The 24,204-nt window shown below is 41.4% G+C and overlaps 1 protein-coding gene across 4 annotated transcripts in view; it reads left to right on the top strand.

Moving 5' to 3' along the window:
• The first annotated feature begins 3,558 nt into the window (after positions 1–3,558).
• The window catches only part of PIAS2 (protein inhibitor of activated STAT 2), a 93,537-nt gene continuing 72,891 nt past the window's right edge, over positions 3,559–24,204 (top strand). For all 4 annotated transcript variants that reach the window (XM_068993977.1, XM_068993975.1, XM_068993974.1 and 1 more), the window contains exon 1: positions 3,559–3,635. In XM_068993977.1, the coding sequence (XP_068850078.1) occupies positions 3,612–3,635 (24 nt within the window). In that variant the 5' untranslated portion in view covers positions 3,559–3,611. The remainder of the gene's footprint in view (positions 3,636–24,204) is intronic.

The raw sequence follows: 24,204 nt of genomic DNA, 5'->3' as shown, positions 1-24,204 counted from the left end.
AATATTGCCTTCTATGATTTTGACCGGCTAACTCTTTACTTTTGGCACTTGCTAATGATTTTCTAAATCCAGAATTTTGTTTTCAGTTGTTGAGTTGTACCAAGTCACCAAGTCTCTAACATATAAGCTAGGGTAAAACCATTCTTGCATTACTGGGGTAAAACCTGCTTATATGTTAGATAGGATAATTACTTTTTGTCTGGGTTTTGGCACTGAGGTTATAACAGCATTTTTAAATAAATAAAGAAGTTTGTCTCATTTTAAAATTCTCTCTATAGTATTAGAAATCAGATCATTGGTTATTTCCGGTGGGAGGTTTGACTGAGAAAGAGCAGGAGGGAATTTTCTGGGGTGATGGAAGTGCTGTGTCTTGATAAACAGTTTTCAAAACTAAATGACTAGTTCACTTAAGATACGAGGGTTTACCTATTTATTTGTACCTTAATAATTGTTCAAATATTAATAATTGTTGAATCTTGTTAGAAAGTATATTTATCATGTTATGCTTTCAAACTTTGTGTTAAAAATGGGAATATAAAAGATAAATTCATTGTTCATTTTCTTTTCATACTGTTTAGCAAAGGCTAAGGCAAAGTGCAAATGGTATGAAGAAATCTGATTAGAATAGATATGCACTTGGCAAAGCAAGAAAGGTGGCTTGAAACTATGTAGGAGCCTTGAATATGGATACAGGGAAAAAGGAAGAAGTCAGTGGAAACAAAATGAGAGATACTGAGATCAAGAGACTGATGGATGTACAGATAGGTAGGGAAAGGATTAAGACAGGTGCTTGGAGAGTAAATTCAGTATCTCATGCATCATCCAACTAGAAAAGAGAATATTCTTTTCTAAAGTACTAGAATATATCATATAGATATTTAAGTGCTTAGTAGTTTTTTTTGGTGTGTGCTTATCAGTTGTTTAAATACAAAAACAATCACCTATCAAAGGTAAGTTCATAAAGCATACTAAAATTCCTGATCTCATTCAATTCTTCAACATCCTGAGATCTGGAATAGATTAGAAAAACGGAGTTGAGACTTTGCCATAGTTAAGACAGCTAATATGTGGAAAAGCTACTTGTGAGACTTTTGAGTCTGTGTAGTATAAGCTTGGGGAACTTTAATTACAATACTTATGTTTTTAATTGGAGCTAGATAAAGGGGGTGGTCCAGCCAGGTAACTGCCTAGAACCTCAATCCATAATGAGTGTTAACATATTTAATCACTTAAAAATGTAATGAGAAAATTGTATTAAATGGAATTCCTCTCGGGGAACAGTTCTACTCGTGGCAGGTGTGGTAGTTAGGTATGTGGTCTATAGTAACGGTGAGACTTTGATACTTAATTTCCTTCCTCAAGTCTCATCCAAGGATGTATTATGTCACACTACAAAGAAGTTATATCCAACTAAGTGCAGAGATTTCTTTTAGATGAGTAGGATTTACAAATTTGGATGAGATAAATTGTTTATGACAGTAAAAAGGGCCTTGCTTTTTACCCATTACCATTCAGCCTTTCCTTTAAACAAATATTGAATTAATATTAGGGAGTCTAGTTTAGGAAAGATGCCCAATTAGTAATCTGGCCTGGTGAGACCAAGTTGTGGTTTAGGCCAGTCTAAGACAGCATCTAGATTCTTTCCAGGCAAAGCTACCCAACCCTACAATGAACACTTCAGTAATTGTAGCGTGGCTTTTCTTGGTTTTGCGTGTCAGTGCCTCTTGTGGGTTTTAAGTGCCTTGGTGGAAGGGCTGTATTGTATTCTACTCATATATTCCCCTACAGCTCCTAGCCCACATAGGCCTTCACTTAATGTCCGTTGAACAATGTTAAATTCTGAGGTGGAAATCAAGGCCTAAGATGAATAAGCCAAAATCAAAACTAAGTCAAACTGAGACCACAAAAATCAATAGTGGAAAGCCAGAGGAAGAAGGTACTCTAGCCTGACACTGTTCATTCTTTTACTCACTAAACAAGTAGGACAGCAATTTTTCAGGCATCTGTCAGTTATGACAGTCTGCTGCTGCTGCTGCTGCTGCTAAGTCGCTTCAGTCGTGTCCAACTCAGTGCGACCCCATAGACTGCAGCCCACCAGGCTCCCCCGTGGGTTTAAAAACATTTTTAAGGAAAAAAGGTAAACCATAATTATTTATATAATAACTACACAAAGACCTACACAATTACCATGTAAAAACATCAGGAAGGAAATGTTCGGGTCCTGTGAGCGGTCAGAGAGGGATCTGAAAGAAAATGGCGCCTGCGGCTCAAGTGGTAAAGAACCCGCCCGCAATGTGCGAGACCAGAGTTCGATCCCTGGGTTGGGAAGATTCCTTGGAGGAGCCCATGGCAACCCATTCCAGCATTCTGGCCTGGAGAATCACTATGGATAGAGGAGCCTGGCGGGCTACCGTCCATAGGGGTCGCAGAGTCGGACACGACTTACCGACTAAGCGCAGCACAGGCGCCATGTGGGTTCAGGTCTTTCTGAAAGAGTGATACTTAAAACTGCGATCTGAAGGATGAACAGGAATTAGGTGAAAAGTCAGACTGGAAAACTATTTTTGGCCCAGGGGTCAACATTAGGTGTTTGAAATGGGCTCCATCCACCTCTTAAAGGAAATCTGAATCCCAGACTTGGTCCAGCGAATTTCTGACCAGCTTGACTCAGCACCTTGTCTCATCCTTGGTCAGCACTTAAGGGGTGAGGTGAAACTTCCATCGTCTTTGGCTCTGGCATTTCATCTTTCCCACCTATCTGATTTCCCTGACCCCTTTCTATCAGGGCCCTTCTGGGCGCGCTCCTATTTCACTTCTCCCAACTTCCCTCCCCCAACCCGCTCAACTCTGCAATCCTTGACATTCAGTCGCCCTTCAAAGTCAGAAAAGAACTAGCCAGGTTAGCACTTTGAGGCTATTGGCAAACCAAAGAGATCTTACCAACCCTGCACTATGAGATAGGAACAATAGCTTATCCAACATCCACGTTTAGGTTGTTCCGCCGCAACTAACCCAGGGGATGCCTTTATTTTGGGTGGACCCCTCTGTCTACAATCCACCGTGGGGAAGGGCCCCGTAAGAATTTTCCCGAAACGGTCCAGTCACGAGTCCCAGGCCACCTCTTCTCCGTCACTCCCTCCGCCAGGCCCTCTGGTAGCGCTGCAGTCTCCACAGCGCTTCAGGAACTGGGGCCTGGCATCCACGCCGGGGACCGGAGGCAGAGGGCTGCACGGCGACCGGCCCGGCTTGGCCGGAAGGCGTGCGGGAAGGCGGGCAGGCCGCGGGAGAGGGAGGGGACCAGCGGCCGAGGACAGCGCCGCGCGGGGAGGGCCGGCGCGCGGGCGGAAGACGCGGGCGGAAGGCTGTGGGCTGGGTGGGCGGGGCCGCGCTCGCCGGGGCCGCGCTCGCCGGGGGGCGGGGCTCCAGCGCTCGTCACGTGACGGGTCCGGCGGCGGCGGCAGCGGCGGCGGCGGCCGCGGCGTCTTTAGCGGCCCCCAGTGCAGGATGGTGCTGGAGGCGGCGGCGGCGGCCGTGGTGGCGGCGGCGTTGTTGGCGGCAGCGGGAGGGGGTGCTGTGGTGGCAGCGGCGGCGGCGCCCGCGGGTGGTATAAAATGGCGGATTTCGAGGAGTTGAGGGTAAGCGGGGGCGCGGGAGTGGAGCCCGGAGGCCGCGGGGGAGGGGAGGGGAGGGGAGGGGACGAGAGGCGGGGAAACCGCAACGCCGCCGGCTGCCACCTTCTTGTTTCGCGGGGAGCGGTTGGCGGAGCCCCGAGCCCCGAGCCTGGCCGGCGTCCGAGCAGGCGCCCGTGCGGCCGTGGGGGGAGCGCTCGGCGGCGGAGGACGCCCGGGCCGCGCAGGGGTGGCGGGCCCAGGGGCCCAGGGTGAGCCGACCCGTGGGGTCCGTCGGGGGCACGCACACCTGGCGCGAGGGGCCGCGGCCGCTCTCGCCAGGGGCTCGTGGGGACCCAACTTCCCCCATTTATTTTAAGGGATGAAGTCGGGAGTAGGGATTGCTTTTCCACCTTCGCGAGGGGTGTACGTGTCTGGTGATTCTTCAGTCTCCGGGCCACTCACTTGAGTGGGAGGCTGTTATCGGAAACGTGAAGTTGCTTTTAGAATTCTCTCTCTCCTTGGAGTGATGTTACTGTTCAGGACGATCTGTCACGAGAAAGGCCCCTTCCTCCCACCAGTGCTCCTTGCACGTCTTGGAGAGGAGCGTCGTCTTTTGGGAATCCTGCCTTTCGTCATCGGCCTTAAACGCTGGTGTTTTTCTTAGTACTATGGGTAAGAACTCCGCAAAGTCCGTGTTGTCATGAGAACAAGGTCATAACTTTATTGTTGATACGCTTGTATTGTAGAGTAGAGATTTGAAATGGGCTGTGTTGAGGTTAGAACGCAAAAGATATGTATGTATTTTTTTCCCGGAGCTGATAACCTTCAGAGTCCTGAGACAGAATTGTGATAAACGAGCCAGATTTTTTTTTTTTAATGGCCCGCTGAGTTACTGACGGCATAAATAAGATACTTAAGGAGGGAAATACTGATTAAAAAATAGTCTTCAAAGAACGGATGAATAGAAACTTTTAACTGCCATCAGTTTGCACAACATAGACGTGTGGTGTTAGCGTTACTTTTTCAGAATAAGAAGAAAGTGGAATCTGGTAAAAGATTCAGTGTGTATGTTTATTACGGAATTTGGGAGTGGGGTGTGTTAGGGGAAGGGATGTTGGCTGGTTACCTGGCTGGTTTGGTGAACATCGGCAAAAGAACGTATTCATGGCTCTGATCTAAAGGTAAATTGTTTTGGTTTGAATAGTACCTGCCATTTTCTTTCCAGCTGTTTCAAAAATTACTTAATTCCCAGTGAAAAGTATATTAATACGTTTTATGCACTATGCTAGTTTATACAGAGAACCTGATACTAGGTAAAGGGTGTTCATATGGTTAAGTGTAAGGGTGAGTCTCAACTGTAGAGCTAATAACACCTGTAGAGCTTTTGAAACAACAAGGCCTGAGCCTCATCTGTAAATTAATGCATTAGATGTAGAGTGGATTGAGGATACTCAAGTTTGTGGTTATTTGTATCTGCAGTATTATCTTAGTTTTTGTGTACTAATGGGCATATGTAACTTGCCCTCTTCTAAGCTTTTTTTTGTTGTTGTTGTTGTTGTTGTTGATGAAAACTTTCCCAAAACTTGTGTTCGACTTTTACAAATGTTGGTCACAGTTTAATAAAAAGTGGAGAATTTATTGGTGAAAGGCAAAAAGGGCTTCCCTGGTGGCTCAGTGGTAAAGAACCCATCTGCAGTGCAGGAGATGGGGGTTCGATCCCTGGGTCAGGAAGATCCCTTGGAGAAGGACATGGCAACCCACTCCAGTATTCTTGCCTGGGAAATCCCATGGACACAGGAGCCTGGCAGACTCCAGTCCATGGGATTACAAAAGAGTAGGACATGACTGAACAACAATGGAGGGCAGAAAAGGCAGGCAGTGCTTATAGGTTGGAGTGGAACCAGGAACTGGAAAGTAGTCGAAAACCAAGATTTTTCTCTTTCTGTCTTTGTCTCCCCTTACCTCCCTCCACTGTTGTCTCCAGCCCTCAGCCCTCTCTTCTCTCCCATTTTATGTTGTGGGTCAGCTTCATCGTTTTTTTTTCTGTATATTAGCTGTCTTTGCTTCTCCAGACACTTGCTAGAAGATGGCCCCTCCCCGACAGGTTGCCTTACGAAACAGAATTTTCGGAAGTGAGGAGGGTATGAGCTATGCAAATGTTGAGTTATCACCCCAGATTTTGCCATACTACTTAATAGCATCATTTGCACTTAAAGATGTGCTGTAGGTCTCCCCACTCCTCATTGCAAACCTTGATGATGGTGGCAGATATCCATTATAATAAAGTTTTTATTATGTGCCTGGCTTTGGTTTCAGAACTTTACATACATACTTATTTAAATAGTTCTCACAAAAAGTGAGGCCCAGAGTGGTTGAATAACCAGACGGAAGTTGCACAGCTTGATACTAGGAAGACCTGGGATTTTTAACTTCAGAGGTCTAACTTCAGAGTCAGCGTTCCTCAGCGTCTAAGCTGTACTGCTCTGTCCAGTTTCCTTCAGGTCCATGGGATGTCCCCTACCTGTCCTCTTGCACTCTGTGAACTAAAGTGAATGATAAACAATGATACCCTGCTTATATGACATAATATTGAGGGGAAAACCAGACATCTGGCTAAAAATCGAATTAGAAAGGAGGAAAAGAGGAAGACACATTAAGTGTTTTCTAAATGGTTTCTGAATCAGAGTATATTCTGACGATCAGAGGGATAGTGAAGTAAGTTCAAGGACGGGGAAAAATCATGGGCACTGGTTTGTTGCCTAAATTCTTGGCTGTAGAGGAAATGGCCAGCAGACCTGAATGTTGCATGTTTGGCTCATAATGCCGCTCAGAGGATTTCCTTTATCTTTGTCCATTATGACTCAGGGCCACTTCCTAGAAGCCCATGTCACAAGGGCTAATACTAGTGTCTCCTATGCAGAAGATCCAGAATTTTGGGAAGGAATCTTGGGAATTTAGACCTCACTGTGCTTTAGTGACGCCTGTGCCTTTGCTTTTCTTGGGGGAGGGGCGTCATTTGATGGGGCCACTCCTGTAGACCCTTAAGAGGCTGCCTGACAATTTCAGTTTTTGAGACTGCCTTGTGGGCCAGTACTAGAACTCTTGTCCAGTCATGACAGAGTGTGACATCCCTACATTTTGCCTCTTGCAATTCAGGTGACCAGCAGAATACCAGCATACTCCCTTCAGTTCTTAGGGGAGAGAGGATCTGATTGGCTGAGCACTTAAGCCTGATGAGGGTCACATTGGGCTTCCCAGATGACTCAGTGGTTAAGAAGCCTGCCAATGCATGAGATGCCGGGTCAGTCCCTGGGTTGGGAAGATCCCCTGGAGCAGGAAATGGCTACCCATTCCAGTATTCTTGCCTGGCGAATCCCATGGACAGAGGTGCTTGGCGGGCTATGGTCTCTGTTCACAAGGAGTGAGACAGGACTGAGCAACTAAACAACAACAAAGATGATTACAATAATGCATCATGTGTTAGAAGCTTTCAGGGTGCTATTGTTCAGTCGCTCAGTCGTGTCCAACTCTTTCAACCCCATGGATTGCAGCATGCCAGGCTTCCCTGTCCTTCACCATCTCCCAGAGTTTGCTCAAATTCATGTCGGTGATGAATCTGTGATGTCATCCAGCCATCCACTCCTCTGTCTTCCCCATCTCCTGCCTTCAGTCTTTCCCAGCAGCAAAGTCTCTTCCAGTGAGTTGGCTCTTTGCATCAGGTGGCCAAAATATTGGAGCTTCAGCTTCAGCATCAATCCTTCTAATGAATATTTAGGATTGATTTTCTTTAGAATTGACTAGTTTGATCTCCTTGCAGTCCAAGGGACTCTCGAGTCTTTTTCAACATCACAGTTCAAAAGCATCAATTCTTCGGTGCTCAGCCTTCTTTCTGGTCCAACTCTCACATCCATACGTGACTATTGGAACAAATAACTTTGACTCTATGGGCCTTGGTCAGCAAGGTAATACCTCTGCGTTTTAATATGCTGTCTGGGTTTGTCATAGCTTTTCTTCCAAGGAGCAAGAGTCTTTTAATTTCATGGCTGCAGTCACCATCTGCAGTGATTTTGGAGCCCAGGAAAATAAACTCTGTCACTTTTTACGTTATTTTCCCATCTATTTGCCATGATGTGATGGGACCAGATGCCATGATCTTCATTTTTTGAATGTTGAGTTTTAAGCCAGCTTTTTCACTCTGCTCTTTTCACCTTCATGAAGAGGCTCTTTAGTTCCTCTTTGTTTTCTCCCATAAGGGTGGTGTCATCTGCCTATCTGAGGTTATTGATATTTCTCAATTCCAGCTTGTGCTTCATCCAGCCCGGCATTTCGCATTATATACTCTATATGTGAGTTAAATAAGCAGGGTGACAGTATACAGCCTTGATGTACTCCTTTCCCAATTTGGAACCAGTCTGTTGTTCCATGTCTGGTTCTCACTGTTGCTTCTTGACCTGCATACCGGTTTTGCAGGAGGCAGTAGGTGGTCTGGTATTACTACCTTTTAAGAATTTTCCACAATTTGCTGTGATCCACACAGGCAAAGACTTTAGTGTCATCAATGAAGGAGACATAGATGTTCTTCTGGAATTCCCTTGCATTACCCATAATCCGATGGACGTTGTCAGTTTGATCGCTGGTTCCTCTGCTTTTTCTTAATCCACCTTGAACATCTGGAAGTTCTCGGTTCACATACTGTTGAAGTCTAGCTTGGAGAATTTTGAGCGTTACTTTGCTAGCATGAGAAATGAGTGAAACTGTGCGGTAGTTTGAACATTCTTTTGTATTGCCCTTCTTTGGGATTGGAATGAACACTGACCTTTTCCAGTCTTGTGGTCACTGCTGAGTTTTCTGAATTTGCTGGCATAATGAATGCAGCACTTTCACAGCATCATCTTTTAGGATTTGAAATAGCTCAACTGGAATTCTATCACCTCCACTAGCTTTGTTTGTAGTGATGCTTCGTAAGGCCCACTTGACTTCACACTCCAGAATGTCTGGCTGTAGATGGGTGATCACACCACTGTGGTTATCTGGGTCATAAAGGTCAGTTCTGTGTATTCTTGCCATCTCTTCTTAATCTCTTCTGCTTCTGTTAGGTCCATAACATTTCTGTCCTTTATTGTGCCCATCTTTGCATGAAATGTTCCCTTGGTATCTCTAATTTTCTTGAAGAGAGCTCTAATCTTTCCCATTTTATTTTTTTCCTCTATTTCTGTGCATTGATTGCTGAGGAAGGCTTACTTATCTCTCCTTGTTATTCTTTGGAACTCTGCATTTAGATGGGTACATTTTTCCTTTTTCCTTTGCTTTTTGCTTTTCTTCTTTTCTCAGCTGTTTGTAAGGCCTCCTCAGACAAGCATTTTGCCTTTTTGCATTTCTTTTTTCTTGGGGATGGTTTTGATCACTGCCTCCTCCACAATATGATGAAATTCCGTCCATAGTTCTTCAGGCACTCTATCAGATCTGATCCCTTGAATATTTGTCACTTCCACTGTATAATCGTAAGGGATTTGATTTAGGTCATACCTGAATGGCCCAGTGGTTTTCTCTACTTTCTTCAATTTAAGTCTGAATTTGGTAATAAGGAGTTCATGATCTGATCCACAGTCAGCTCCCGGTCTTGTTTTTGCTGACTGTTTGGAGCTTCTCCATCTTTGGCTACAAAGAATATAATCAATCTGATTTCTGTATTGACCACCTAGTGATGTCCATGTGTAGCGTCTTCTCGTGTTGTTGAAAGAGGGTGTTTGCTATGACCAGTGTGTTCTGTTGGCAAAACTCTGTTAACCTTTGCCCTTCGTTTTGTACTCCAAGGCCAAACTTGCCTGTTAGACCAGGTATCTTCTGACTTCCTACTTTTGCATTCCATTCCCCTGTGATGAAAAGGATATCTTTTTTGGGTGTTACTTCTATGTCTTGTAGGTCTACATGGAACCATTCAAATTCAGCTTCTTTGGCACTAGTGGTTGGGGACTTGGATTACTGTGATATTGAATGGTTAGGTCTTTATAGAACCTTTCAACTTCAGGTTCTTCAGCATTAGTGGTTGGGGCGTAGTCTTGGATTACTGTGATGTTGAGTGGTTTGCCTGGAAACGAACAGAGATCATTCTGTTGTTTTTGAGGTTGCACCCAAGTACTGCATTTTGTACTCTTTTGTTGACTAGGAGGACTACTTCATTTCTTCTAAGGGATTCTTGACCACAGTAGTAGATACGGTCATCTGAATTAAAATTGCTGATTATAATCCATTTTAGTTCACTGATTGCTATAATATTATGTTCACTCTTGCCATCTCCTATTTGACCACTTCCAATTTGCCTCGCCAACAAAGGTCCATCTAGTCAAAGCTATGGTTTTTCCAGTAGTCATGTACAGATGTGAGAGTTGGACTGTAAAGAAAGCTGAGCACTGAAGAATTGATGCTTTTGATCTGTGGTGTTGGAGAAGACTCTTGAAAGTCTCTTGGATAGCAGGGAGATCCAATCAGTCCATCCTAAAGGAGATCAGTCCTGAATATTCATTGGAAGGACTGATGGTGCAGCTGAAACTCCAATACTTTGGCCACCTGATGCAAAGAACTGACTCATTGGAAAAGACCCTGATGCTGAGAAAGATTGAAGGAGGAGAAGGGGATGACTGAGGATGAGGTGGTTGGATGGCATCACCGACTCGATGGACATGAGTTTGCGTAAACTCCAGGATTTGGTGATGGACAGGGAAGACTGGCCTGCTGCAGTCCATGGTGTTGCAAAGAGTCTGATGCGACTGAGAGACTGAACTGAACTGAGTTTACCTTGATCGTCGACCTAACATTCCAGTAACATTCCAGGTTCCTGTGCAGCGTTGTTCTTTACAGCACTGGACTTCCCTTTCACCACCAGACACATCCACAGCTGGGCGTTGCTTCCACTCTGGCTCAGCCTCCTCATTCCTTCTGCAGCTATTTCTTTGCTCTTTTCCAGTATACTGGGCACCTACTGACCTGGGGAGTTCATCTTTCAGTGTCCTACTATTTTTTTGCCTTTTCATACTGTTCGTGGGTTTCTCAAGGCAAGAATGCTGAGGTAGTTTACCTTCCCTTCTCCAGTGGACCGTGTATTTTCAGAACTCTCCATCGTGACCTGTCCACCTTGAGTGGCCCTGCATGGCATGGCTCATAGTTTGATTGAGTTAGGCAAGGCTGTGGTCCATGTGATCGGTTTTGGTTAGTTTTCTGTGATTGTGGTTTTCATTCTGCCCTCTGATGGATGAGAATAAAAGGTTTAGGCAGGCTTCTGATGAAAGGGACTGGTTGTGGGGGGAAATTGGGTCTTGCTCTGGTGGGTAAGGCCATGCTCAGTAAACCTTCAATCCAATTTTGTGTTGATGGGTGGGGCTGTGTTCCTTCCCTGCAGTGTGGCCTGAGGCCAAACTACGGTGGGGATAATGGTAGTAATGATTACCTCCTGCAAAAAGACTGATGGCCAGCACACTGCGGCTCCCAGGACTGTTGTAGTCAGTGCCCCTGACCCCGCGGCAGGCCGCTGTTGACCCACGACTCCGCCGGAGACTCCCAGACTCCCATGGGGAAGTCTGGCTCCGTCTCTTGTGGGGTCACTGCTCCTTTCTCCTGGGTCCGGGTGGGCATGAGGTTTTATTGTGTCCTCCAGGAATCTGTTTCCCCAGTCCTGTGGAAATTCTGTAATCAAATCCCACTGGCCTTCAAATTCAAATTCCCTGGGAGTTCTCTGTCCTTTTGCCCGATCCCCAGGCTGGGAAATCTGTTGTGGGCCCTAGAACTTTGGCAACAGTGCGAGAAACGTCTTTGTTAATAACTATTCTCCAGTTTGTGGGTTGTCTGCTCGGCTTATCTGTGACCGGTCTCATGGCGCCCTCCTCCAGGAGGACTTCTGCCGCTTGCCGCGCCTCCCAGGTCTGCAGTCAGAACCCCTGTCCCTGCGGCAGGCAGGTCGCTGCTGGCCCGGGCCTCTGCAGGAGACACTCACTCCTCCAAAGGCAGGCCTGGCTCAGTCTGCCGCGGGGGCCACTGCTTCTTTCCCTCCTTGGCGCACAGGGTTGTGTTTGCACCCTCCCAGCGTCTCTGGCGGGTCTGAGATTTGATTGTAAATGTGTCAGAGAAGAATTTATTCAGTTCAACTGTTGCTTGTTGAAAGCGTTTATGTTGTTAGGAGGTTGTGATTTATTAGGTTGGTGCAAAAGTAATTGTGGTTTTTCTTTGTTGAACTTTGACATTTCATACTGGAATATGTTCTTGAATGTGGTTGTGTTATACATCATTTTAATATGTATTTCTTGCTGTACTTTTTTTGCTAATGACTTATTACTTGCTGTTTATTTTATATTTATTTAGACTAGAAATGATGTTAGACAAAAAGCAAATTGGAGCGGTTTTTGTTGTTTGAATTCAAAATTGGTCATAAAGCATCAGAGGCAACTTGAAACATCAACAGCACGTTGGGTCTAGCAACTCCCAATGAGCGTACAGTGCAGGGCTTGTTCAAGAAGTTTTGCAAAGGAGATAGGAGCCCTGAAAATGAGGAGGGCAGTGGCCTGTCAGAAGTTGACAGTGACCGACTGAGAGCAATCCTCGAAGCTGATCCTCCGACAGATATGCAAGAAGTTGCTGAAGAACTTAGCATCGACCTCTCTATGGTCGTTCAGCATTTGAAGCAAATTGGAGAGTTGATAAAGCTCCATTAGTGGGTGCCGCATGAGCTGACCGCAAATCAAAAAAAATCATCGTTTTGAAAAATGTTGTCATTTGTTCTTCTACTAAAGAGCAATGAACAATTTCTCAATTGGATTGTGATGTGTAATGACAAGTGGATTTTATACAACAACTGGCAGCCAACTTAGTGGATGAACCGAGAAGCTCCAAAGCACTTGCTAAAGCCAAACTTACATCAAAAGAAGGTCAGGGTCACTGTCTGGAGGTCTGCTGCCTGTCTGATCCACTGCAGCTTTCTCAATCCCTGCGAAACCATTAAATCTGAGAAGTATGCTCAGCAAATCGATGAGATGCACTGAAAACTGCAGCGCCTGCAGCTGGCATTGGTCAACAGAATGGGCCCAGTTCTCCATGACAACACCCAACTGCGTGTCGTACAACCAACGTTTCAAAAGTTGAATGGACTGGGCTATGAAGTTTTGCCTTATCTGCCATATACACCCGACCACCTCTTGCCAACTGACTACTCATTTCTACCCTTGTCATCTTTAAGCATCTCAACAACTTTTTGCAGGGAAAATGCTTCTGCAACCAGCAGGAGGCAGAAAATGCTTTCCAAGAGTTCGTCGAATCCTGGAGCATGGATATTTATGCTGCAGGAATAAACAAACATTTCTCATTGGCAGAAATTGATTGTTGATTGTGACTATTCCGTTTTGATTAATAAAGATGTATTTGAGCCTAGTTATAATGACTTAAAATTCATGGTCCAAAACCGGAGCTACTTTTTTGCCACCCTAACTGTGGTGTTGGAGAAGACTCTTGAGAGTCTTTTGGACTGCAAGGAGATCCAACCAGTCCATCCTAAAGGAGATACGCCCTTGGATTTCTTTGGAGGGAATGATGTTGAATCTGAAATTCCACTACTTTGGCCACCTCATGCGAAGAGTTGACTCATTGGAAAAGACTCTGATGCTGGGAAGGATCGGGGGCAGGAGGGGAAGGGGACGACAGAGGATGAGATGGCTGGATGGCATCACCGACTTGAGGGACGTGAGTCGGAGTGAACTCTGGGAGTTGGTGATGGACAGGGAGGCCTGGCGTGCTGCGATTCATGGGGTCGCAAAGAGTCGGACAACACTGAGCGACTGAACTGAACACCAGATACAGAAGATCTACTCAGAGGCTTTAGTAATTCTATAACAGAAGATTTTCTGCCTAAAAGACTTGAGTGTTCGGTTCCTTACTTGCCATCCTGGTACTTTTGGGTGCTGTTGGGATACAGAGGGAGAATGGGAAGTTAGTTGGGAAGGAGGGTGTTGAGGTTAGAGGTCCTCATCCCTCCAAGTTCCCGTCTGTTGGGCCAAGAAGTAGACTAACACATACAATAGATGTAACAGAATGCACCATGTAACTCACAGCGGATATTAGTGGATGCAACTCAGGTTCCAGGAGGGCTTCCATTTGAGATCATGGCAATTTAAGCAGATTCAAAACCAAATATTTAATTTAAAGTGAAATAGATACTTTTTCATAGTGAACCAAGCTATTCTTAGCTGTAGTCGACCTTTTTGTGTGTGTGTGCTCCTTAGGTCAGCACCATCTCTCTGGTATACATGAATATTTATTCTGATAAAGGTGACATTTTTCTAACTATTAGATCCTCCAGATGTTTGTCTTTCGTCAACATTTATGCCTAGTTTTTCTGAATTGGATCTTAGCTATTAAAAAAATTATTTTCTTGCAATGTAATTGTCACACCATAAAATTCAGCCTGTTAGTGGTTGTGGTCAGCTTACACAGCTGTGCAGCCATCACCACTGTTGTGTTCCAGGACATTTTCATCCCCCAAGAAGCCCACGCCACTGCCAGTCCCTTCCTGTGTCCTCTCTCCCAGCCCTCAGCGTCTCCTGGTCTACTTTGGCTCTATGGATTGGCCTATTCTGAACATTTCCTAGTAACACAATGTCACGTGTGGCCTTTCTTGGAAAGAATCATGTAATTTCTTTGACTTAACATATAATCTTCCCAGGTTTGTTATTGTAGCATGTATCAGTACTTCTTTCTTTCTTATGGTTGAATGATATTCCGTTGTATGAAATATACCACATTTTGTTTATTCTTTCATGAGTTTATGTACATTTGGGCGATTGCCACATTTAGATTAGTGTGAGCGTTCATCTCTAAGTGTATAAGTCCTGTGTGCACATAATGTTTTTGGTTTTCTTGGATAGACACCTAGGAATGTAATTGCTGGGTCATGTGGTAACTCTTAAGTTCTTAAGAAACTGTCCAACTCTTTTTCCAAATGCTACACCATTTTTCATTCCTACCAGAAATGCATGTGTTATGATTTCTCCACATACTTGACCTCATGGATGTGAAGTGGTATCTTGTGGTTTTGGTTCACATTTTCCTGGTGACTCGATGTTGAGCGTGTTTTCATGTGCTTATTGGCTATCTGTATATCTTCTTTGGAATAATGTCTATCCAAGTCTTTTGCCCATTTTTTAAATTGGATTATTTGATTTTTTTATTATTGTTTATGTTCTTTATACATTTGAGGTATAAGTTCTTTGTCAGATATATGGTTTTCAAGTATCTTTTTTTCTTTTTGTGGACTGTACTTCATTTTCTTTGATATGTACTTTGAAGCACAAATGTTTTGAATTTTATCCATTTTTTTCTTTGTTGCTTATGCTTTTGGTGTCAAATCTAAGAAACCATTGCGTTATGGAGTGACAAAGATTTATTTCTGTTTTCATCTAGAGTTTAAAGTTTTAATTTTTACATTTAGATTGTTTATCCATTTTGAGGTAATTTTTGTTTATGGTGTGAAGTGGAGATAAAATTTCCTTTGCACGTGGATATCCAGTTTTTCCAGGATGATTTGTTAAAAATTCTTTCTGTATAGAGTTGTCTTGATAGCTAGACTTTTTATTGAGGAATCTGAATTTAAGAAATTCACAATTGAAGTAAATGTGATATGAAATCAATCGGTGTCCACAGAGATGTTATGGGGAGGGAGGTGGGAGGGGGTTTCATGTTTGGGAACACATGTAAGAACTAAAGATTTTAAAATTTAATAAAAAAAAAAAAAAAAAAAAGAAAAAAAAAAAAAGAAATCAATCGGTGTCATAGTCTAAGCTATCCTATATGAATGTTCGTTTTAAATCCACTAGTGGCATGCCAGTTTCCCTAGATTTTTTGAAACAAAGGTTTTTCTTTTAATGTGTGACTTCAGAGAACAGTATAAACTTAACATAGACATTCAGAGCTCTCCATATTATTCATACAAGTCAGTAAAAAGTGGATCTAGATTGAGAGCTTTTTTTTTTTTTGATTGAGGATGCATGGATTTCAACTGTATGACCTTAGACATTATTTGGCTTTTTCCCCCCAATTGGAAATGGTTTAATATTTTAAAATTTCTTATTTCTTTTTTTAAATGAAAGGGCAGAAAATGTTAGTTAAAAAATTTCTTTCTTAAATGCTTATATTACTGCCTTTAATGAGGGTTCTTGTTAGTTTTTTTTTTTTTAGGTTAATTCCAAAAGTCAAAAATAAAGCATATCTTCCTGTGTCTTGACTTTTCTTCCAACTCTGAACAGTATCTGTTGCTTGACTCCCTAGTAGATAAGAATTCAGGTCATTGTATTTTCTACCTTCCCTAGCACTTGGATTTCTAGGAGGTACAGTTTTGTTCCTAATGCCGTTGATTATTTTAAACTTTTCGTAATAGTTACATTTCTGTTTCCTTTGTTCTTTGCTTTTTAAAAAACTAATTGTAATCATGCTAATGAAGTTTGCATTTCTTTAATTGCATTATTGCTTTATTATTATTACTGTTTTTGGCTAAGCTGGGTCCTCATTGCCATGCACGAGCTTTCTCTCCTTGCAGGGAGTGGGGCTACTCGTGTTGCAGTGCCTGCTCTTCTCATTGCAGTGGTTTCTTGTGGATCACACACTCTAGAGCTTGGGCTTCAGTAGTAACAACATGCGGGCTTAGGAGTTGTGGCATTCAGGCTTAGTTGTATGGGAACTTCCTGGACCAGGGATTGAACTGGTGTCCCCTGCGTTGGATGGAGGGTTCTTAACGACTGGACCACCAGGGAAGTCCCAGATTTCTGTTTTTTGACCAATCAGTTTTAGACACTCTTTCATTTCCAGTCTTAGAGAGGATTTAGCACCCACTGTTTTCCTTTTGTTCTCCCTGCTTCCACCTTTCTTGTCATGCATGGATGTGAGCGTTGGACCATAAAGAAGGCTGATCGCTGAAGAATTGATGCTTTCGAACTGTGATGTTGGAGAAGACTCTTGAGAGTCCCTTGGACTGCAAGGAGATCCAGCCAGTCCATCGTAGGGGAGATCAGTCCTGAGTGTTCATTGGAAGGACTGATGTTGAAGCTCCCATACTTTAGCCACCTGACGTGAATAACCGACTCATTAGAAAAGACCCTGATGCTGGGAAAGATTGAAGGTGGGAGGAGAAGGGGACTATAGAGGATAAGGTGGTTGGATGGCATCACTGATTCAATAGACATGAGTTTGAGCCAGCTCTGGGAGATGGTGAAGGACAGGGAAGCCTCGCATGCTGCAGTCTATGGGGTCACAAAGAGTTGGGCATGACTGTGTGACTGTCCACCAACTACCCTTCTTTCCCATTCTAGCCTTCATTTTCTATTACATTATCAAGATTTGTAACTTTTATATTATGGCTTATAACTTTTCTAAACTTCTCTGTGCTTCTACAGAAAGATTCTACAAATTGAGTACTAATAACCAGCCTTTGTGACTTGTGTACGGATATAAGTAAGTAGTTACTGCAGAACCAAGTAGTGTGGAGCTTCTGTGTTGTTAAACCCAGGCTCCTTAAATTAGTAATATTGCAACGCCCTGCTTGATTGTGGATAGCTCCTGGACATCATTATTAAAACTTTAATATTGCAACGTGTTTTCATCCTGTAACCATTGAACTTTTCTTGAAGATGGGTTTTCTGGAGCTCTCAGCCTTCTATAATTTGGGCAGTTTGCTTTCTAGATCTGCTATACATGTTATCCTGAGATTGCATTGCACTCCTGGGTTTGGTTTGTTGATTGGATCTCATGTCTTTCTCTTTTGTAAACTCCTTGATTTTGCTGGAATATAATCTTGAATAGTTGTTTTATTTTTTAAATTTTATTGAAGTATAGTTGGTTTCTAATGTGTTAGCTTCTGCTTTACAGCAAGTGATTCAGTTACCTGTTTATATTTTCATGTTCTTTTCCATTTGGGTTTATCAGAGGATATTGAATATAGTTCCCCATGCTGTACAGTAGGACCTAATTGTTTGTCCGTACTGTATATGCTGCTAATCCCAGTATCCCAATCCCTGCTCCCAACCCAAGCAGTTGTTTTAGAAAGGATATGCTGGTGATAAACTTTCTGATTTCTTGAACATTTAAGAAATGACTTGCTTTTGTTCCTAGTGGAAAATTTAGATACAGAATTGTAAGTTGGTAATACAGTTTTTCCTTCTGAATTTTGAAAGCTTTGCTTTTGGAATGTAAAACACCCAGTATTGCTGATGAGATCTGTTGCAAATCTGATGGTTATCTTTTTGTGGAAACCTGTTTACAATCTTTATGGTTATCTCCTTATCTTTGGCCTGTGAACTGTGTCTAGTTGTGGGCCTTTTTCATTCCTTCTGGTGGAACCTTTTCAATGGTAAGTAAGGCTCTTCAGGTCTGGGGAATTAACTTTTGTTTTTTTTTGATAATTTCTTTCCTCTTTTCTCTGAGACTCTTGACAGGTAAATGCTAGATTTCCTAAGTTGATGTTTTATTTGTTTACATTCTGGAATATTTCCTTGACTTGTCTTAGAACTCACCCATAAAATTTATTTTAGTGATTATATTTTTGATTTAGAAGAGCTTCATCCTGTTTTTCTTTCTGCTCTCCCCCCTTTTTAAAATAGCAACCTGTCCTTGATTTATGGGGGAAAATATCTTGAACTCTCTTGGGATACTAATTCCTTTAAAAAAGTCCTCTTTATTGTTTTCTAAATTGATAATGGGGAATTCTCTGGTGGCTCAGATGGTAAAGCATCTGCCTACAATGTGGGAGACCCAGGTTCAATCCCTGGGTTGGGAAGATCCCCCGGAGAAGGCAATGGCACCCCACTCCAGTACTCTTGCCTGGAAAATCCCATGGACGGAGGAGCCTGGTAAGCTGCAGTCCATGGGGCCGCAAAGAGTCGGACACAACTGAGTGACTTCACTTTCATTAGTGATGTATGTATTGGTGTGTATCATGCTAATTAATAAACTTAAATATATAAGTTATTTAATAGATTCAAAAGATTGTTTATACCAGGGAATGAGTGAATGAATGAAGTTGCTCAGTCGTATCCGACTCTTTGCGACATCACGGACTGTAGCCTGCCAGGCTCCTCCGTCCATGGGATTTACCAGACAAGAGTACTGGAGTGGGTTGCCATTTCCTTTTCATTCTCCGGGGGATCTTCCAACCCAGGGATCGAACCCGGGTCTCCTGCATTGCAGGCAGACACTTTACCGTGAGCAACCAGGGAAAGTCTTATACCAGGTAAGGTATGGGTAAATAAACATTCATGTGAACACCATCCTAGTTAAGAAATAGTTCATTAGACCAGCAGGGTGCCTTTCTCTGATTACATCCACATTATACAGATATAAAATTATATATATATAAATCACAAATTTTATATGTGGAATTTTTTGTAATTTGTGTGTGTGTTTTAAAATTTTATACAAATTGAATAATGCTGTATGTATTTGGGATGTTTTGGTTTATCATTGTTTTTGAGTTTCCATTGCGTAAATGTAAATATTAGTTTATTGATTTTTGTTGGAAAAATTTCCTTTTTTCCCGCCCTCCTACAGCAGGCGCCTAAATCTCTTTTCTATATGTCTGAAATCCAAAAAGCTCTGAAAATGCTCACACGTGCTCGCGCGCACACACACACACGTGTGTAACTTTAATTTGTGAACAAAGTTAACTTGCATTGATACGATGCTATTTGTAATCTTTATCGATCTCATTTAATGTGAATATTTAATACAATATGTTTTACTGTAGAAATTCTAGGAGTAGCATTGCATTGCTGGGAATTAAAGATACTCACATCTTCAACAATACTGGATAATGCTAGGTTATTTTCTAAAGAGGATTGTATCAGTATTTGGTCCCTGCAGTAATGTAGAGGTTTTCATTATTTAGCACTTTTATCACACTTCAGAAGTTTTTGCTGGGGAGTATAAAATATCACCTTTTAGTTTTCAGTTTTTTGATTTTTGCTGTTGAGTTTGAGCATCTTTTACTGTGCTGATTAACATGTTCTTCCCTCATCTGAGATTCTGTTCGTGTCTTTAGCCCATGTTTGTATTAGGTTTTTTTAAATATCTCTATTCTTATTGGGGTGTAGTTGCTCTACAGTGTAGTGTCAGTTTCTGCTGTACAGTGATACGAATCGGCTGTGGGCCCGCATTTATTCCCTCCCTCTCCAGCCTCCCTCCTCTCCCCATCCCACCCCTCTAAGTTGTCACAGACACAGGATTGAGTTGCTTGTTTCAAGCAACTTCCTGCAGGTTATCTGTTTTACCCATGGAGGCCTGGCGTGCTGCAGTTCATGGGGTTGCAAAGAGTCGGACACGACTGAGCGACTGAACTGAACTGAATGTGTGTGTTTCAGTGCCGCGCTCTGAGTCTGTCGCACCCTCTCCTTCCTCTGCTGTGTCCACAGTCCATTGTCTACATTGGTGACGTGTATTTTTCAGTGCTCTCAGTTCATCAGACCGTCCCTTTTCCAGACTGTGTCCACAAGTCTGTTCTGTACATCTGTGTCTCTGCTTCTGCCCTGCAGATAGGTTCATCAGTACTGTTTTTTCTAGGTCCCGTATATATGCATTGATATACAGTATTTGTTTTTCTCCTTCTGACTTTCTTCATTCTGTATAGTAGGCCCAAGGTTCATCCACATCAGTTCAGCTGATTCAAATTCATTCCCTTTGATGGCTCAGTTTTTAAAAAAAATTTCCTCCTGATTTGTAGCAGTTCCACGATTGAATCTATCTATAGTTTCTAGACTAGTTTCTTAGTCTGACAACACCAACACATAGTTTTCATTACTGTAACTTTTTAACAGCTCCCATAAAAGCAAACTTCTACTGCTACAGGGCATATGTAAGTAAGCAGATCATGAGAGCACAGCAAGAAACAGAACATGACTGGCATCCATTCCCTGAGTCCTTTCCCGGTGACTAACCTCCTCCTCCTCAGAAGATACCTACTGGCCAGACTTTAACATCTTACACTAGTTTTGCCTGTTGTTTGAATCTTATTTAAATGGGCCTATATAATGTAGTGTATATTTTTTGTGTCTGATTTTTTCTTCTCAGTTTTGTTTGCGAGATTCATCCATATTGTTGTATGTAGTTGTAGTTTTTTGTTAATGCCCTTCCGCTAGCAAAAGAGTTCCAGTTGCTTCTTGTCCTTTCTCATCCATCCTTTTAATTTTAGACATTTTGGTGGATGTTCAGTGGTTTTCATTTGAATTCCGTAATGATTAACGGTGTTAAGCCCTTTTTAATACACTTACTGGTCTTTTGTGAGGTAGCTTGCTAAGTCTTTTTCCATTTTCGTATTGGGCCATCTGTCTTTTTCATACTAATTTGTAGTTTATTAACGTATCCCAGATACCAGGGCTTGTATGTTGTATTTTGCAAATATCTTCTCAGTTTTCCCAGCCCTATGAGTATATTCAAAGCTCTGTTTGATTTCTTAACTTCTCCATTGCCCCCTTTCCTTTGGCAGGTGTCTCCAGGGGAAAAGAGGCATCAAATATTAGATTCCATATTCTAGGCTTCCCTTCTTTCCACAATCTTGGCCTTCCAGGTTCTTACTGCCTTTGTTGTACTTCTTGCCTTCCAACACTTTTTTTCTTCTTAAATTATATTCCGTTTTAAAGTTTTCATAGAGTTGGTGTGAAACCGTCTAGTCAGTCATTGAGGGACACAGAAGTAGGCCAGTCCTCCTGCCTCATAGCTCCTCAAGGAACTTCTTGGTGGTTTGCTCCTCCATATAATTTTAGAATCAGTTTTTAAAGTTCTGTAGATACATGCACAGCTGTTGGGATTTTGATGGGAAATGCATTGAATTTGTAAACCAATTTGAAGGGAACTGACATTTTGTTATTGTTCCTTAAGCATGAACATGGCAATATTCATTCACTTAAGTCTTTTACAAACTCATTCAATAAAGTTTTTACCATTTTCTTCTAATAGTTTCAAAAAACGATTGCAAGTATCTTGTTAGATTTATTTCTAGGTACCGTATTTTTCTGTTAAATCAGTAACGGTATCTTTAAAAATTATATTTTCTACCTTGCTGGTGTAAAGAAGTACAATTTGACTTTGTATAATGGACTTGGTATTGTTCTAATTGTGATAAATTGTATATAGAATTCTTTTGGATTTTCTGCATAGACAGATCTGTGAATAATGACCTCTTTGTTTCCTCCTTTCCAATTCTTATGCTTTTTTTTGTTTTTTCTTTCTTTTTCTTGTCTTAATGTGCTGGCTAGGATCTCCAGTACAATGTTGAATAGAAGCGATGATGGGGGCATCCTGATCTTGTTCCTGATTTTAAAGGGAATGCTTTCAGAGTTTCACAGTTAAGTATGATGCTTGCTGTAGGTTTATTGTAGATAATCTTTTTCAGGTTAAGGATGTTTCTTTCTATTGCTAGTTTGCTAATTGAAAAGAAAAATGAATGGATGTTGAATTTTATCAAAAACTTTTTCTGCCTCTTTTGAGAGGGTCGTATGATTTTTTTTTGTTAACCTATTAACGTGATGAAATACACTGATTTGTTTTCTAATATTTAAACCAAACTTGTGTTTCGAAAATTAAGTCAACCCTGGTCTGTCCCTTTTTTCCATTATTGGTCTCAGTTTGAATATAGTTAATGTATAATGAGTAATACTTCCTTATAATTAAGAAAGTATACATACTTTTCCTCTTCTGGAGGAGTTTATGTGAGATTAGAAAGATTTGTTTCTTGAGTGTTTGGTAGAACTTCCTTGTAGAATTGGGACACATCTTAATCACTGATTCAATTGCTTTGGTTACAGATTGCTCGTATTTTCAATTTTCAAACTGATTTTGGTAGGTTATACTTTAATAGAAAGTTGTCCATTTCATCCACATTCTTGAGTTTGTGGCAATAAATTGTTAGTTTCTTATTTTGTAGTTAATGTCCTTTTAATGTTTTTTTAAGTGCTGTCTTTTTCTTGATTGGTTTTAAAAGCTAAAATGCCAATTTTTTTTTCCAAAAAAACCTTTTCGAATAATCAAGTTTCTGTTTTTTATATGCTCTTTAACGTATCTTTTCCCTACTTAATTTCTGTTCTTTATTTCTGTTTCTTTTCTTTATACTTGCTTTGGGTTTATTTCTATTTTTCTAATTTGTTACGTTGGGTGACTTGCTTATTAATTTTCAGCATTTTAATAGACATTTAAGATCATAAATAGCTATTTATTTGCTTTCCATGAATCACACAAGGGATGAATTCTTAATTTATGAGTTCTTTAAAAGTTTTATTTCCAGAGGACTTTCCTGGTGGTCCTGTGGCTAAGACTCCAAGCTCCCAATGCAGAGGGCCCTGGGTCTCTCCCTGGTCAGGTAACTAGATCCTGCATGCCACAAGTAAAGATCCCATGTCCTGCAGCTAAGACTTGGTGCAAATAAATAAATAAAAATATTATAAAAGTTTTATTTCTAAACATGCTGGCATTCTTTTAGTTAATTTGGTTATTGATTTGTTATTGTCTTGTGGCTAGGCAGTGTGATCTATGTGGATACAGTCCTTGGAAATCTGTTGAGGCTTACTGTATTTAGAGGTTATTTTTGTATTTGGAAAGAGTGTATTTTCTAGTTGTTGGTGAAAAGTTTTATATGTGTCTAGTATTAGACTTGTTAATTCTGTTATTAGAATCTTATATCTTTGTTTTTTAAGAGTAGATGTTCTGCTAGAATTATTTTTTCAATTTTCTTTGTAGTTTATATCAGCTTTTTAAAAGACATTTTAAAATTGTTATTAGTACATGAAAATTTGAATTTATCATATTGCTATTGAATTGAAACTTACTCTCTGTAGTTCCTCTTTATATCTAATAATGGTTTTTCAGTTACATACTGTTGTTTGATATTAACATACCTATTTATTTATTTTTAGGCAAGCTGGTTCTGCCTGATTTTTAAAATTTCCCCTCCTCCTACATTTTTGTGTTCTTTTATTTTAGTTTTATCACTTATGAATGTCATGGTATTGAATTAAAAAATTAATCTGCTCTAATTATGTTGGTCTTTTAACTTTATAACTAAATTTTTAATTAAGATAATTGTTAATTCACTGACAGTTATCAGAAGGAATACAGAGGCAACAGAGACATCTGTGTCCTCTTTATCCAGGTACCCTGTTGATAATGTCTTGCAAAACTGTAGTACAATATCACAGTCAGGTTATTGACATTGACACAAGGTACAGACCATTTCCATCACCACAAGCATCCCTCATATTATTGTTCTTACAGCCACACCTATTTCCTCTCCATCCCCTTAATCTCTAGTTCCTTTGCCTTTCCATATAGATTTTAGAAAAACCTCATGTGTCTCTATAAAATGCCTTGGTGAGACTCGGGTGCGAATTGTCTTAAATCTGTGTCTTGACATAGGGAAATCGGTTTTGTTGCTTTGTTCCTTGTTCAGTGCACAAGGGATCCGTTTATTTAGCACTTTTTAGACTTCTTTCATTAGTTTTTGTAGTTTACAGCATACAACACCTGTATGTGTTTTATTTTCGACTATACACATTTTCATTTTCTTTGGAGTGATTATAAATAA

This window comes from Capricornis sumatraensis, chromosome 21 (genome assembly GCF_032405125.1).
Source record: "Capricornis sumatraensis isolate serow.1 chromosome 21, serow.2, whole genome shotgun sequence".
NCBI classification, from domain to species: Eukaryota; Metazoa; Chordata; class Mammalia; order Artiodactyla; family Bovidae; genus Capricornis; species Capricornis sumatraensis.
Note: the sequence above shows the minus strand (reverse complement) of the source record. Positions and strands in the feature narration are given on the sequence as shown.